Source organism: Mus caroli, unplaced genomic scaffold (assembly GCF_978045245.1).
Source record: "Mus caroli unplaced genomic scaffold, Mus_caroli_1 scaffold_9, whole genome shotgun sequence".
Lineage (NCBI taxonomy): Eukaryota > Metazoa > Chordata > Mammalia > Rodentia > Muridae > Mus > Mus caroli.
This window is the reverse complement of record NW_028227264.1, coordinates 17,237,613-17,252,475: the sequence shown is the minus strand read 5'-3', so window position 1 is coordinate 17,252,475 and position 14,863 is coordinate 17,237,613. Positions and strand designations below refer to the sequence as shown.

Here is a 14,863-nt window from a genome sequence, read left to right as displayed (position 1 = left end):
GGCCAGAAAAAAAAAATGCTCACACTAAATCACAAATGATCTTCCAGGGTAGAATGCACATCCATCAAGACAGGTACCAAGCTTAGGGGCCAGAGGTAGACATGTGCAATCTTCCTATGGAGAATGTCCCTAATAATATAACAAATGTGATGTCATCCACAAGAGAAACCCATGGTTAACTCCAAAATACAGAGAGTACACAAGTAGCAGCCTCTGAATATTTCGTTCTTAGGCAGTGACAACTGTATGTGACACTTGGGGACCAGTACTTATAACCCCGACAACTGTTACAAACCAGGGGTTAATTCCTAACAATACGGAAACTGAAGCACAGAAAAAGTCAGTCATGCCGTGTGGAACGGGCAAGAAGGAACCTGACTTTGTTCTGTGGATTCCAAAGAGTGAGCCTTCTCCTTCTTTCTCTCTTCCCTTGGTTTGTACTTTAAAAATTATTTTAGTTGCTTTTTGTCGTGTGTGTGTGTGTGTGTGTGTGTGTGTGTGTGTGTGCGCGCGCGTGCTTGTGTGCACACGCATGAGAATGCATACCTGTACATGCACTTGCATGAACCTGTGTGCATGTGGGATGCACACGTGGAGTCCAGTCAATGTCAGGTGTCTCTAACTGACTTCAGGCCACATCTCACTGAATGAACTCCCAGCCCCTAGGCTTACCTGCCATCTGCCCATGTGTCTGCTTTACAGGAGGGTCCCGAGACTCTGAACTCAGGCCCTCTGCTTATGTGGCAGGCGCTCTATATTTAGGGCCATCTCCCTTGCCTCTTATGTTTCACATAATAAAAGAGAGGGGAGTTGGACAGGAAAACATGAAAGAAAGGAGGAATAAAAGCAGAGAATAAAGTTTGTATCTTCTACTGATATTAATATGTTCTCGGAAAATGGAGTTTTTCACGAGATATATTCGAGCAGCTTTATTAGGCTAAAGACTAATATTTAAGAAAAAGTTGATACAGCAATAGTACTAAAATATGTCCATAAATTATACCAAAGAAGTTGTTTTACATCGTTAAAGTCTTTACAGTCTAACTTGCAGAAGGATAAATGAATATACCTTTATGTAAAGAAATCTAGTGGTTAGTGTTGCAAAATTATTAAGAAAGAACTAAAACAACAAGCCAAGAGTGATGTTAATGTAGAGGGAACTTCTCCCATAGATTCAGTCGTCAGCTTGTCACAAACTTACTTACCTAGGAAGAGGGAACCTCAACTAAGAATGGCCTAGACCTGACTGGCATGTGGGCGTGTCCATGAGGCTTTTGAGTAGTGGCTAATTGATGCAGGAGGACCCAACGCATTGTGGGGGACACTATGCCTAGGCAGGTAGTCCTAGGCTTGCAAGGAAGCCAGCTGAAGGAGTCAGGGCAACAAGCCAGCAAGCAGCGTTTCTCTGGTGGTTTCTGTTTCATTCAGTTCCTGCCTCGGGTTTCCCCCAGACTTCCTAACGTGGCTCTCTTGATAAGAGACCCCTTGCTCCTTTAAGGTGCTCTTGGTTACACTGTATCACCGCAATAGAAAAAAAAATTAAGACAACTTCATTTGGAAGAATAACCTTAGCAAAAGAACTGAACATCCATGTATTAAGAAAATTCTAATCATATTTAAATAATAGCATGATGTTGCTTACATTCCTTCATTTTTGTCCCAGCACTAAGTATTTGTTGAAAGGGAGCTATTAGGGTGTACTACATTCAACTCATTATTACATTTGAGAAATGATATTTTGCATCTAAATGCAGTTATATCAGGATTACATTTCAAACAAACCACCTCTCACTCACACTTCCAAAGTAACAGATTTTTTTCAAGAACTTCCTCTAACTAGCACCATTTTCTGGCTGACACTGAAGGAGCGAGGCCTTGGTGGTCAAGTGGGTGGTGTTTTCATAATACTGAGTGCACACTCTGATCCTGGCTGAAGAGAGTCTGCTCTCCAGCCGGGAGGAACCAGACTCAAGTTCCATTTATCGGTCACTCCCCTTTGTTTGTGTCCTAACAGCTGTGATTCTCCCAGTGAAACATGGGTGATTAAATCAGAATTTCATGCTCCTTAGTGCCTCTACAGACTCCTGAAATTATCACTCATGAAATGTTCAAAGACAAAGCAGAGCAGCGTGTGCAGTCACTTGCTAACGTGATCTGGGGACCAAGGACAGCCTCCTGTCTAATCCCAACCACTTATACACTCGATAACCATCATCATCATCATCATCATCAAAGCAAGAATTGTAAAAGTCCCAAACACTATTTATCGCATCCATTTCTACAAAATCTTTTTTTCCTGAAAAGAGAAAAACCACGCTGTCTTCTGATCTGCTTTTAAATTTGATATATCATGATACATCACCAGAAACTTCTTTTTTCAGAACCACAAATGTCTCATGAGTGAAAAAAAAAAAACCTAAAAAAAAAAAAAAGGAAACTGAAATTGAGATCTCCAAAGAGATCCCTGTAGGCTGATATGCATAGCAATTCTTTTTATAAGGTGAGAAAGACGGAAGAGCCAATATGTTTGTGGGTGGATGCAAGAATGAACAAAATGTGGTATATATACACACATGAAGAACCAGTAGTCAGCCTTTAAAGGAAAGTGATGCTGACACAGGCTACCATATCCATAAACTCTGGAAATACCGTGGTAAGTCAGTTAAAATAATCACAAAGCATATATGAGGTGCCTCCAGTAGATTCACAGAAACAAGGAGTAGAATTGTGATTCCCAGGGGCTAAGAGAGTAAGGCAAATTATTTAATGGGTATAGAACTTCAGGGCTATAGGATGGAGAGAGGCCTGTGCATGGGAGGTAATGACAGACAGACACACACATCAGTGCACTCAATGCTGCTGAACTATACTCTCAAGCAGGGTTACCAGGGTAAGTTTCTTTTAAAGTATATTTTGTACCATGACTGTCAAAACAAACAACACAAAGAAACCAGCCCCAGGGGAGAGGAGGGGAAGGGGGAGGGGGAGGGGGAGGGGAAGGACAGGAAGAAAGGGAGCTAGGGAGGGAAGAGGAAGGAGGGAGGAAGGGAGGGAGGGAGGAAGAAAAGAGAGATGGAGAGAAACAGAAAGTAATGGCATCTGAAGAATTACACCCACAGTTGTCCTGACTTCGACGTGCATACACACGAATCAGGGTATACATACACACACACACACACACACACACACACACACACACAATTCTGCAATCTCAACCTAATTCAGTATCGACATACAACTGGGCTTCCATATCTGTGGGTTCCTGTCACATTATTCAACATATGGTAGGTTGAAAATTTTAAAGAAAATATTATGTGTATACTGAATTAGTACAGATATTGTCTTGTCATTATTCTCTACACAATACCGTATAACTGTTCTGAACACAGAATTTACATGTATGAGGCACTATAGGAAGTGTAAACAAGTTGGGTATATGCAAGTTCTGTTGCATGGGTTAGATTCAAGTACCATGCCATTTCATCTAAAGATTTGAGCTCCCATGGGTTTTGATCCTTGGCTGTCTTATAACTAACTCCCCATGGATACCAAGGGATGAAGGTAGTGACAATATTCCAGCCAACCTCAAGAGCGTCAAAGAACAAAATAACTAAACCAATGACCATGGACAGCATGTTTAACAACTGTTCTTTTCTTTTTTTGATGCTTCATTCAGTGTTGGAATGAACCCACATATTCTTCCTTCCAACCCTATCCCCTGTGTCTCATCAGATTCAAAACCCAAAGACTATTTTAATGATGTATCATAATATGGAAAGCTAAAGGAAAACAATAATACCCCAAGTGTCCACAGGACAGTAAGAGGATGCCCTGCATAGACCTTGCACCAGTGGTATGCACAGAGGAGCGGGAACTTTCACCATCCACTCTGGGGCAGGAGCACTGGACTTATTAATTATTTAAAAGGGGACTTATAAGAAGGGCTACATGAGCCATGACATCACAACCGATTTGTTCTATAAAACCTTGGCCCTGCCAAGGTGTCCCCCTGAACAGTCAAGCCATGCGACAGGCCTAATATAAAAGAAAGTTTATTTGGGATCTGGAGGAGGGGGTAGAGGCAGAGGAAGGAGGGGACAGAGAAGGGCAGAGAAAGAGAGGAAAGACTGGCTGGGGACACGTGGGGAAGAAAGAGGCAGGGAAAGTAGATGAAGAGAAGAAAGTTGAAAAGAGAGAAAACAGAGGGAAGGAGGGAGGAGGAAGGGAGAAGAGGTGGGGGAAGAGAGAAAAAGAAAAAGAGAGGATGGAGAGTCCTCATATGTGAGCCAGGCTCTTACCTGGTGCCTGGCTGTAGATAACTGTTGGGTGGAGCCGAGAGATAATGGTAACACCTGCCTGGGGGTCTTTTCTGTTGAGTTGAGACTCCTGTCTCTAAACTTTCTTTTTTTTCTCTTTCTTTCTTTCTTTCTTTCTTTCTTTCTTTCTTTCTTTCTTTCTTTCTTTCTTTTTTTTTTTGTTTGTTTGTTTGTTTTTTGAGACAGGGTTTCTCTGTGTAGCCCTGGCTGTCCTGGAACTCACACTGTAGACCAGGCTGGCCTTGAACTCAGAAATCTGCCTGCCTCTGCCTCCCAACTGCTGGGATTACTTTCAGTGGTGCAGGGATCACACAAACAAACATAAAGAGATCCTGGCTAGGACAGAGGCTCCAGGAACTGACTGCTTGCTGTGATACTGCTTTTTTTTTTTTTTTTAATCCTAGCACCTGAAGTTGAAGTTGACAAGGGAAGGCTCCAATGACATGGGGCTGGGCTGGAGGCCCCAGGGCAGGTGTGAATGCTTGGGAAATGCAGAGGTGCCCTTTCACATCAGCACCCCAGTGGGCAGCTTTATCCTCAGCTCTAACAGAATGCTAAGCAATGGTCAATGCTAGCGAGAAAAGGGCATGCCCTATAGGATGTACTGAAACAGTAAGAAAACGCAACAGCCAAATTAGCTAGTTAGTTAAAGTGAATTTAACTGCTTAATTAAAACTAATTTATATCAATTAATTAAATTAATAAATTAGTTAAAATCAATCATATTAACTAAAATTACAATCATTAAAAACAATGCATTTAAAATGGGGCCAGGCTTAGTGTCTAGCAGGATAAACAGATATAACAACTCTAAAGTTATGGTGAAGTGACATTTCTCCATTGCTAAGCAACTCAGGCAGTGATACGAGATCCATGAAGTCCACTGACTTTCCTATTACTAGAAAACTCAGAGCTAGCTCGGAATGAAATCATAAAAACATGGGCCCTCAAGACCTTGACCACAAAGCTTTTCTGAAGACAGTTAATCTTGAGCTACACGGGAAACATAAAACAGGAACCAGTAAATGAAACCAAGCCAGAAAACGACATTAGAATCTCTGCTTTCCTTAAATGGACCTAACACAACCTTGATCTGTCTTGCCCTACTCCAAACTCCTGTTCTCAAAAGAGGAAACACTTCTATTCTGCTCATGTGCCCAATGCACGTGACCTTCCCTGAGCACATTCTCCGCTTGAATTCACAGACCTTGAAAGTCGGGTATTTGGGGCATGACTGGCACAGTATGCCCACCACGTCCAAGTGGGTACTAAGCTCCCCAAGCAACTCAGTCTAATCCCCTACCATGAAGAACAGTCTACTGTGGAAACCTCATAATAACAAACACGCTGTGTGATTACATTCCTCTTTTCTAACAGGAGAGAGGGAAAGAAATTTACTGGGTTAAGAGAAACAACAAAACTCTTTCATTACAAGAATAATTTGAGGTACAAACTCAAATTTCAAACCACAGCTTCCTGTGAAGGATACAGGAAGTCACTGCCCCTTAGTCTTATCTGGGCTCTCAACCACTGCTGTGTTTCTGGTCTTCCTCTAGGCTACTAGGATGACACGAACTTTAAATATGATTATTTCAGCCTCACATACTAATGACATGTTATTAGCTATCAGGAACTCCTGAAGAGTCAACTTTCTTTAATAAGCAGACAGACAGAGACATACCAACATAGTTGTACACAGAAAACTATACATTAATTGGTCAATATTTTAGAAATAGTAAGACATGCAAAAGAACAATATAAGCAGTGCTCTGATACAGCCAATATCCAGCTGTGAAATGAAGCATATTAAATATAATTAAATTGCACGTGAATCACTCAACTCTTTCCTCTCTACTGGTGCCATTATACTATATTTGGAGATTATGACATCCATCCATGCATCTATGCTGACACTAGACACACATGACACTTAAAAATCCTATAAATAAGAAATTTCCACTTGTTTATTTTGTTCAACATACACACACACACACACACACACACATGCTCGCGCACACGCACAGGGACACAGTATCAGTACTAGAACCCAGGGCCTCATTCTTGCATGGGAAACACTTTACCATTGAGCTACACCCCTCCTCCAAGTCTCTGTACAACTTTTAAAAGGACTTTCTATATCACAATGGTCTCTAAGTGTATACACCTGCTTTGTCTAGATTTGACAAGTTGCTAACTTCTCTGGGTAATGCCAACATCTCCAGGTAGTCACAAAAGTGAATACCCACCCAGTAAGGCATTGGGACTCCCATCTCTTTAACTTCCATGACAAAAATTCAAATCGTCAGATAATAAAATTTGGATAATCTGAATAGGATAAATTTGTTTGTTAGCATTTTGGCTATAAAAGGACTTTATTTTATATAGCTAAAATACTTTTTGGGTATTTGTACTTCCTCTTTTACAGTAATCTTAGGCTCATTTCAATTTTTTTCTTAATTATTTTTACATCAGGCTATATATATATTGAATAAAATCCTATGTAGGCTACATTGTTGGTACCTTTCATATTTACTCATATACTTATCCTTTCCAGGGCTCTATTATATTCCTTCCTATATTTCCAAATTTCCCTTTATCCTAAAGAATTCCCTGTAACATTTTCTAGTGAAGCTCTGCTGCCATCAAAGGACATGATCTTTATTTGCCTAGAGCAGCCATAGGTCTACCTTTGAGTTTGAGAAAACCATTACTGGGCTCATAGCCTCTGCTGATCTTTCCTTTCTTTCAGTACTTCACCATGCTGGCCCACTGTCTACTGGCTTCCCTTCATGAGAACTGTGTCCTCTCCCTTATAGGACGTAGCTTCTCTTAGACTACTCTTAGGACATTTTCTGGCATTTCTGAGTTTTAGCACTTTCACAATGATGGATGTGTTAATGCAAGCTTTTCTTTGTTTAGTCTGTGGGTGGCTTGCTCGGGTCTCTAAACTTGTGGGTAAGGATGCATTTCATCAAGCTGGGGTGGCCACCAGCCATTAATGTTCCAAATCTTTTTCCTTTTTGAACTTCTAATTAAAAGTTGTGTCAGATGCACCAGTGCTCGCCACAGATCGCTGAGACGATTGATTTCTTTCGCAATGTTCTCTCCCTTTGCCCCACTCTGATTTTGAATGGTCTCCTCTCAAGGTTACTGACCTTTGCCTATATTATATCTGACCTATGTGCGATCGGCCCCACCCTATGATATTTAACTTTTAACATGGTAAATTTTTTAGTTCTAGAATCTTTGTTCTTTCTTTTTCAAATCATTCCATCCCATAATCCCTCACGCTACTATTCATCATATTCATCTTTTCAAGTGTATGCTTTAACATTTTATTATTCTTTTTATGTCCTGTCCTTTGACAATTCCAAAGCCTGTCTTGCCCATTGGTTGATTTCTTCTTTCCTTCCTAGCTTCCTTCCTTTGTCCCTCCCTTCATCCCTTCTTCCCTCTCTCCCGTCCTTCATCTGAGATAGGGTCTCACGGAGCCTAGGGAGGTCCCAAACTCACTGTGTAGCTGAGACTTCGACTGAACTCCTGATCCTGCTAGCTCTACCTCCCACGTGTTGGGATTGCAAGCATACATGCATAGATCACCATGACCAACCCTGTGAACGTGATTCTATGCCTGGCTTTTTTCTTGATCATGGGGCCATACTTTTAACTTTTCATGGAGTAATAGACATACAGAATATGTTGCAGAGTCTGGATTCTCTTTTTTTCTGAAGAGTTTGGCCACTGTTCTACTGTTGTAAAGAAGACATCATAACCAAGGCAACCCTTATAAAAGAAAGCATTTAACTGCAAGCATTCATCTTCCTTACAGGTTAGCACATGAGCATCATGGTGAGAAGTAGACAGGTATTGTGGTGGAGCAGTGGCTGAGACCTTTATATACTGATCCCTAAACACCAGGTAGAGGTGGGGTAGGGTGGGGTGGGAGAGCAGCCAGACTGGGCCTAGCCCAGTGATAGCCTTCCTCCAACAACGCCACATCTCTCAGTCCTTCTAATCGTTCTCAAATAGTTCCACTCCCTGGTGACTTAGCTTTTTAAATGTCTGAGTCTATGAAGGCCATTCTCTTTCAAGCTGCCACATTCCATTACCTCACCCCAGAGGCTCTGACCCACATCCTAATGCAAAAATCCCTTTCTTTCAACGTCCAACCTCTCCAGAGTCTTTCACAGTCTCAACGCTGTTCAAAAGTCCCAAGACTCAAGGCAGTCTCTTAACTCTAACCCACTGTAAAATCAGAATGAAGAAGCAGGTCACACACTTCCAACATATAATGGCGCAGAATATACATTACCATTACAAAAGGGAACAGAGGGAGCATAGTGAAGAAACCCTGCACCAAAGCAAGAATGAAACCCAGCAGGGCCAACTCCAGACTCTGTTGTTAGACTCCTCCAATCTCCTCCCAGCTTTCTTAACTGCAGCACATTTTTCCCTTTTGGGATGGTTCACACTCTGTCAGCAGCTCCCCTTGGCAGGCGACCCAGGGCTCTGGCATCGCCAACATCTTGGGATCTCCAACCCAGTCCAGGCTTTCCCAGCTCCACATACCAGCTTTTCCAGGCATCCATGCAGGACTCCCCTTGGTCCTGCCTCAGTGCCTTTCCTCAACAAGCATTTTACTCCTGTGTCCTTATTAACCCTAAAGCCAGAGAGTAACATGGCCAAAGCTGCCAAGTTCTTCTGTTTGCTAGGGCTGGAACCTGCCCCCTTCTTGAATGACACTGGCACGTGCCTTCAAGGGTTTAGGCAGAGGAGATCCCTCAGAGCTTTTCCTTTTACAGATGGCAGCGCGGGTGGGTGTGGCCTTGCCCAGAGGTTACCACTCCCTTTATTCCATTTAGCACTGGACTTTTCTTTAATCTGTTTATCAAGCACAAGCCTTGGCCCTAGCTTTGCATTCCCGGTGCTCCTTTTCTCTCCAATCTGAACCTTTAGTATTTCTCTTTGCTTCACTTGTTGCTTCTCAATGTAGAGTTGCACAAGAGTGGTCATAACCATGTGGCACATGCAATACTAGGCTGTCTAGAAATCTCCTCTGCCAATCTCATTAAATTAAAAAAAAAAACTCTTGAATTTAGCCTAGGGCATATTTTCAGGACAAGGGTGAAAAAAGTAGCCACATTCTTGCCAAAATATCACAAAAAATGGTCTCCAGGCCATCTGCCAATAGTCATCCCCTCTGGGCCTGCATAGTCCAAATGATTCTTAGCACTACTATCTTCCACATCCCTACAAGGACGGCCCAGTAAGTCCCACTTAAAGGACTCAACCAGTTTTATCGTCCAAAGTCCCTAAGTCTTCCATATCACTCCACCAAACAGCATGACCAGGCTTGTCATAGGAATATCTCAGTTCCTAGTACTAACTTCTGTCTTAGCTACCGTCCTATTGCTGTAAGTAGACACCATCACAAACACAAATATAAAAGAAAGCAATTTAAATCGGGGGCTGGCTTACAGCTTTGGAGACTTAGTCCATAATCATCATGGCAAGAACCATGTGGGTATGGCACTGGAGCAGTAGGTAAGAGCTTTATATACGGATCCAAAGATGGCAGGCAGAGTCTCAGAGACAAGAGAGACAAGCAACAGACACTGTTCCTGGTGTGGGCTTTGGAAATGTCAAAGCACACCCTCGGTGACACAATTCTGCCATCAAGGCCACATTTACCCCAACAAGGCCACTCCTCCTAACCCTCTTCAAACAGTTCCTCTCCCTGGCAACTAAACATTCAAATTCAGGAGCCTAAGAAGGCCATTGTCATTCAAATCACCATAAGGGGCAAACCTAGCATTAGCAATCTGTCCTAGCATATGGAAGGTTGGTTTTAGTTTTTTAGCATGGTTCTATGATGGCCTTAAATTACTATGCTCCCTTCATCCTAAGGCTTGGCCTTTTAGAGTTTCACTTGAAAGTTTGGGATTCTCTAAGTCAATGACTTCCAACTGAAAACTGTCTCCTCTGTAGTGAGCAGCTACTGAAACTTCTGTGCTGCTCTACAGCCTTATAGCTGCCGTTTTACTTGGAGGCTCCTTCACCCAGGGTTCAGCCAAGAAGGAGTTCAGATGCGGATCCTGCTTCTCCTTCCTCTGTGGCATGGCCATTACTTAAGGGTTATTTCTAGGAACTCTGGACGCCTAGCATCGTGGCCTTAGGCCATTAAGATTGTGATTTTTCTATTGGAGTCCAAGGAGGTTAACTCTGTGTTCTTCCCTTATCCAGGGACCAAAACCTCCCCAGGTTCTGATCCTCTATGACTTCCCAGTAGTTCTAATTGTCATCAGCAGGAAGATCAGCACAACTGAAGTCACTCCCCCCTCTCCCCACTCCCAGAGCCTGAACCTTAAGGATCAGCCACACACTTTAACATAGTCCATTCTTCAAAGTCTTTTGCCTTGTTTGTTTGTTTGATCGTTGTTGCTTAGGATTTTCTTGCTTGTTCAGTGTTTTTAGGCCTTGTTTAAGAAATTCATTCTTAACCGAAAGCCATAAACATAATTTGCAGGTTTTATGCTAAAAGTATTTTCCTTAGTATATTTTTATTTTCATGTTTGGAGCTTTTCGACTCACTTAGAATTAAACTTTTGCACAGAGCTTAAGAAAGAGATCTGGGGCTGGAGTTGTAGCTTATGCTTGTCTAGCATAAAATAGACCCTGGGTTTGATATCTACCACCAGAAAAACAAAAATAGCAAATTTAAATAAGAAGTAAAATGAAGTAAACTAGAGATCCAACTTTTCTGGGGAGATAAATCCACTCCCAGCACCACTACTGAAGCTCCAACCCTTCCCCTGGCCATCGCTTCTCCAATGCTTCCCACACCCTGCCATTGGCCATCACTTCTCCAATGCTCCCCACACCCTGCCATTGGCCCCTCACTTCTCCAATGCTTCTCATACCCTGCCATTGGCCCCCCACTTCTCCAATGCTTCCCACACCCTGCCATTGGCCCCTCACTCTCCAATGCTTCCCACACCCTGCCATTGGCCCCTCACTTCTCCAATGCTTCCCACACCCTGCCATTGGCCCCTCACTTCTCCAATGCTTCCCACACCCTGCCATTGGCCCCTCACTTCTCCAATGCTTCCCACACCCTGCCATTGGCCCCTCACTTCTCCAATGCTTCTCATACCCTGCCATTGGCCATCACTTCTCCAATGCTTCCCACACCCCGCCATTGGCCATCACTTCTCCAATGCTTCCCACACCCTGCCATTGGCCCCTCACTTCTCCAATGCTTCTCATACCCTGCCATTGGCCCCTCACTTCTCCAATGCTTCCCACACCCTGCCATTGGCCCCTCACTCTCCAATGCTTCCCACACCCTGCCATTGGCCCCTCACTTCTCCAATGCTTCCCACACCCTGCCATTGGCCCCTCACTTCTCCAATGCTTCTCATACCCTGCCATTGGCCCCTCACTTCTCCAATGCTTCCCACACTCTGCCATTGGCCCCTCACTTCTCCAATGCTTCCCACACCCTGCCATTGGCCCCTCACTTCTCCAATGCTTCCCACACCCTGCCATTGGCCCCTCACTTCTCCAATGCTTCCCACACCCTGCCATTGGCCCCCCACTTCTCCAATGCTTCCCACACCCTTCCATTGGCCCCCCACTTCTCCAATGCTTCCCACACCCTGCCATTGGCCCCTCACTCTCCAATGCTTCCCACACCCTGCCATTGGCCCCTCACTTCTCCAATGCTTCCCACACCCTGCCATTGGCCCCTCACTTCTCCAATGCTTCCCACACCCTGCCATTGGCCCCTCACTTCTCCAATGCTTCCCACACCCTGCCATTGGCCCCCCACTTCTCCAATGCTTCCCACACCCTGCCATTGGCCCCTCACTCTCCAATGCTTCCCACACCCTGCCATTGGCCCCTCACTTCTCCAATGCTTCTCATACCCTGCCATTGGCCCCTCACTTCTCCAATGCTTCCCATACCCTGCCATTGGCCCCTCACTTCTCCAATGCTTCTCATACCCTGCCATTGGCCCCTCACTTCTCCAATGCTTCCCATACCCTTCCATTGGCCCCCCACTTCTCCAATGCTTCCCACACCCTGCCATAAGCTGTCTGCTGAGCAGAAACCACTGTGCTACAGTTCACTTGCCTGAGACATAACTGCAACCTGGTGAGCTTCCCCTGGTAGAGCAGGCTCCTCCATTAGTCTCAAAAATCGCTCTGCCTATTCTTGACCCTTTAGTCTTTCAAATAAACTTTAGAAATCAAATCATATGAAAAGCCCTTCTGGAACAATTAAAATATTAAGCTGGTTTACCCACAAACTTGTGTGTTTTTTGACTTCTTCAAAATCTCTCGATGTTTTTCTATATTTTTCTCACAAAATTGTACTTTGCTTTTCATGGTATACATTTCAAATCAAATTACATTCTTAACTTTTCCATCTAATTTATGTAAAATTAGCCTTCCAGGTTAAATGAATCTCATAAAATCATGTACTAAAGTTGGAAAAATCAAAATTTAGCTCACAATATACAATCGAACAGACATAGTCCGAATGCTTCCCTTCTGTCCACTGCACAGTTTTGTGTATCACAGGGGAGCAAGAAGATACTTCCCATCCTCCAGTCTTACCAAGATGCTCCATGGTCCCTGCTTTCAGTGTCAGTGAAATTTGAATCCAAAAACATATCTTTGTAGATTCGGCCAACAAGACAATACATATCCGAAGCAACTTGCTCTTCACTTTGTACCATGGGGATCATGATGTCAAGAGCTTTTGCTCTGTCTCCAGGGAGATTTCTCCTAAAGTAGAGAGCATTGTTTTTATAGAGATCATAAAACCAATCATAGACCAATTGCCTGTTTCATGTATTGATTTGCATTAGTAAAGTTTGGCAGAATAAAAATAATTTGATTCTGAGATTCCTCTATGGACCCTGTCCTAGGCTTTCTTATACTGATGTATGTCTACTGGGTCTGTCAAAGATCTCTTGTGAGGTGTGAGTGGACAAGATGACCAGAGTCCTGATCTTCCTGCTGCCTATGAACAGGTTCAAGATGGCGGAATTCTATGGAGTGTGCACCCTGTGACCTTGAATGGAACAGGATCAACTACTATAAATAAGGAAAAACTCTTGACATTAGTTTTCAATGGCTTTTGTTTCAAAAGAACAAAAAAAATTAATTCATAGATAATTCTAAAACTCAAATCCACCCAAGAGTTGACTGGTTTCTCCATGTGGCTGAGAATCTGTGGATATCGTCTCATGTAGTTCTTATGGTACTGGCCTCGAAGAGACCTCGGGCATGTTAGACAAGCACCCTACCACTAAGCTATATGTCCTATGAGATATGTCCATATTTCTTTTTTCACTTTGGATTTTGAGACGGCAACTCCCTGAGTTATCAGGACTGGCCTTGAACTCCATGTAGCTTATTATTAAGTAGTAGGTGTGGCTGGTTCTCAGAATCATACTTTACATTTCTCCAATGATGAAAACATTATGCTAAGTGAAAAGTAAAGTCACAAAAGGCTGACAATACTTTTGAGAAATATTTAAAATAGAACAATCAATACAGACAGAGCACAGTGTTTGCCAGGAGCAGGAGGATGTGTGCTGTGAGGAAAGGGTGACTGCTAATGGGTAGGTTTCTTTGTAGGGTGAAAAAATACTCTACAATTTGTGGGGATGACTCAATTGATATAACTATATAACTATATAAGCTATATAACTCAATTGATATATTAAAATTAAAGATAAAAGATATTTTAAATGACTAAGTTATATACGAGATATATTTTAAATATAATTATTTTTAAAGTTATGTGTATTGTCATACGCTCAACTACTACTTCAATTTTTTTGTTCCTAAGTTCTATCTTTACTAAACATCTTGAATTTAGATTATTGCTTTATACAAACATGCTTTCCATTCCGTTGTATGTTACTTTTGGAAAGAGAGACGAGGCACACAAAGTCAAATTCTAAGAGATTCCTAGGATTTTTCTCAGTTTGTTTCAAAATACATTTTACTTAAAAAAGGGGGGGGGTATGTGTTTGACAAATAGCATACACTCTAGAGAGAGCTTACCTTATCTACATCTATAAGATGTATAGGATGTTTAATAAATGAAAGACAAAATGGCTTTCTGTCTATACAGTCTATGTCTACTGGTGAAGTTGACAAGTTCTCCAGTTCTCTTGGGTAGGGAAGGAAACACATGGGTTCTAGCTGAACGTCATGCTGGCTTTCTAGGACAGCATGTACCCACTGGGAGCCTTCAGGGACAATTACTCAGCCTTTCCAATGTGTAGGGGCCTCAGTTGAAAAGGAAGGGAAATTATGATACACAGTGAGTTCTACATGAATTAGATGTCTTTTCCTTTTTAAAAAAAAAAAAAAGAGTAATTTTCTTCTGCAGCGACATGCATACTCATCCATGTTACTGTGAAGGAAAGAGCGATACAGCTAAGTCTTTTGGACTATTCAGGATGCTGGTTCCATCCGTGGTCAGAGCACAGGTGACCCTCTGTGACAACTGCACCTGGGAAGCTG

At 42.7% G+C, this 14,863-nt stretch overlaps 1 protein-coding gene across 1 annotated transcript in view; it reads right to left on the bottom strand.

Annotated features, from left to right (window-relative positions):
- Map3k5 (mitogen-activated protein kinase kinase kinase 5) overlaps positions 1-14,863 on the bottom strand; it is a 208,895-nt gene that overhangs the window by 109,060 nt on the left and 84,972 nt on the right. Inside the window, exon 7 of the mRNA XM_021174435.3 lies at positions 12,938-13,108. Within this exon, the coding sequence (XP_021030094.1) occupies positions 12,938-13,108 (171 nt within the window). The remainder of the gene's footprint in view (positions 1-12,937; positions 13,109-14,863) is intronic.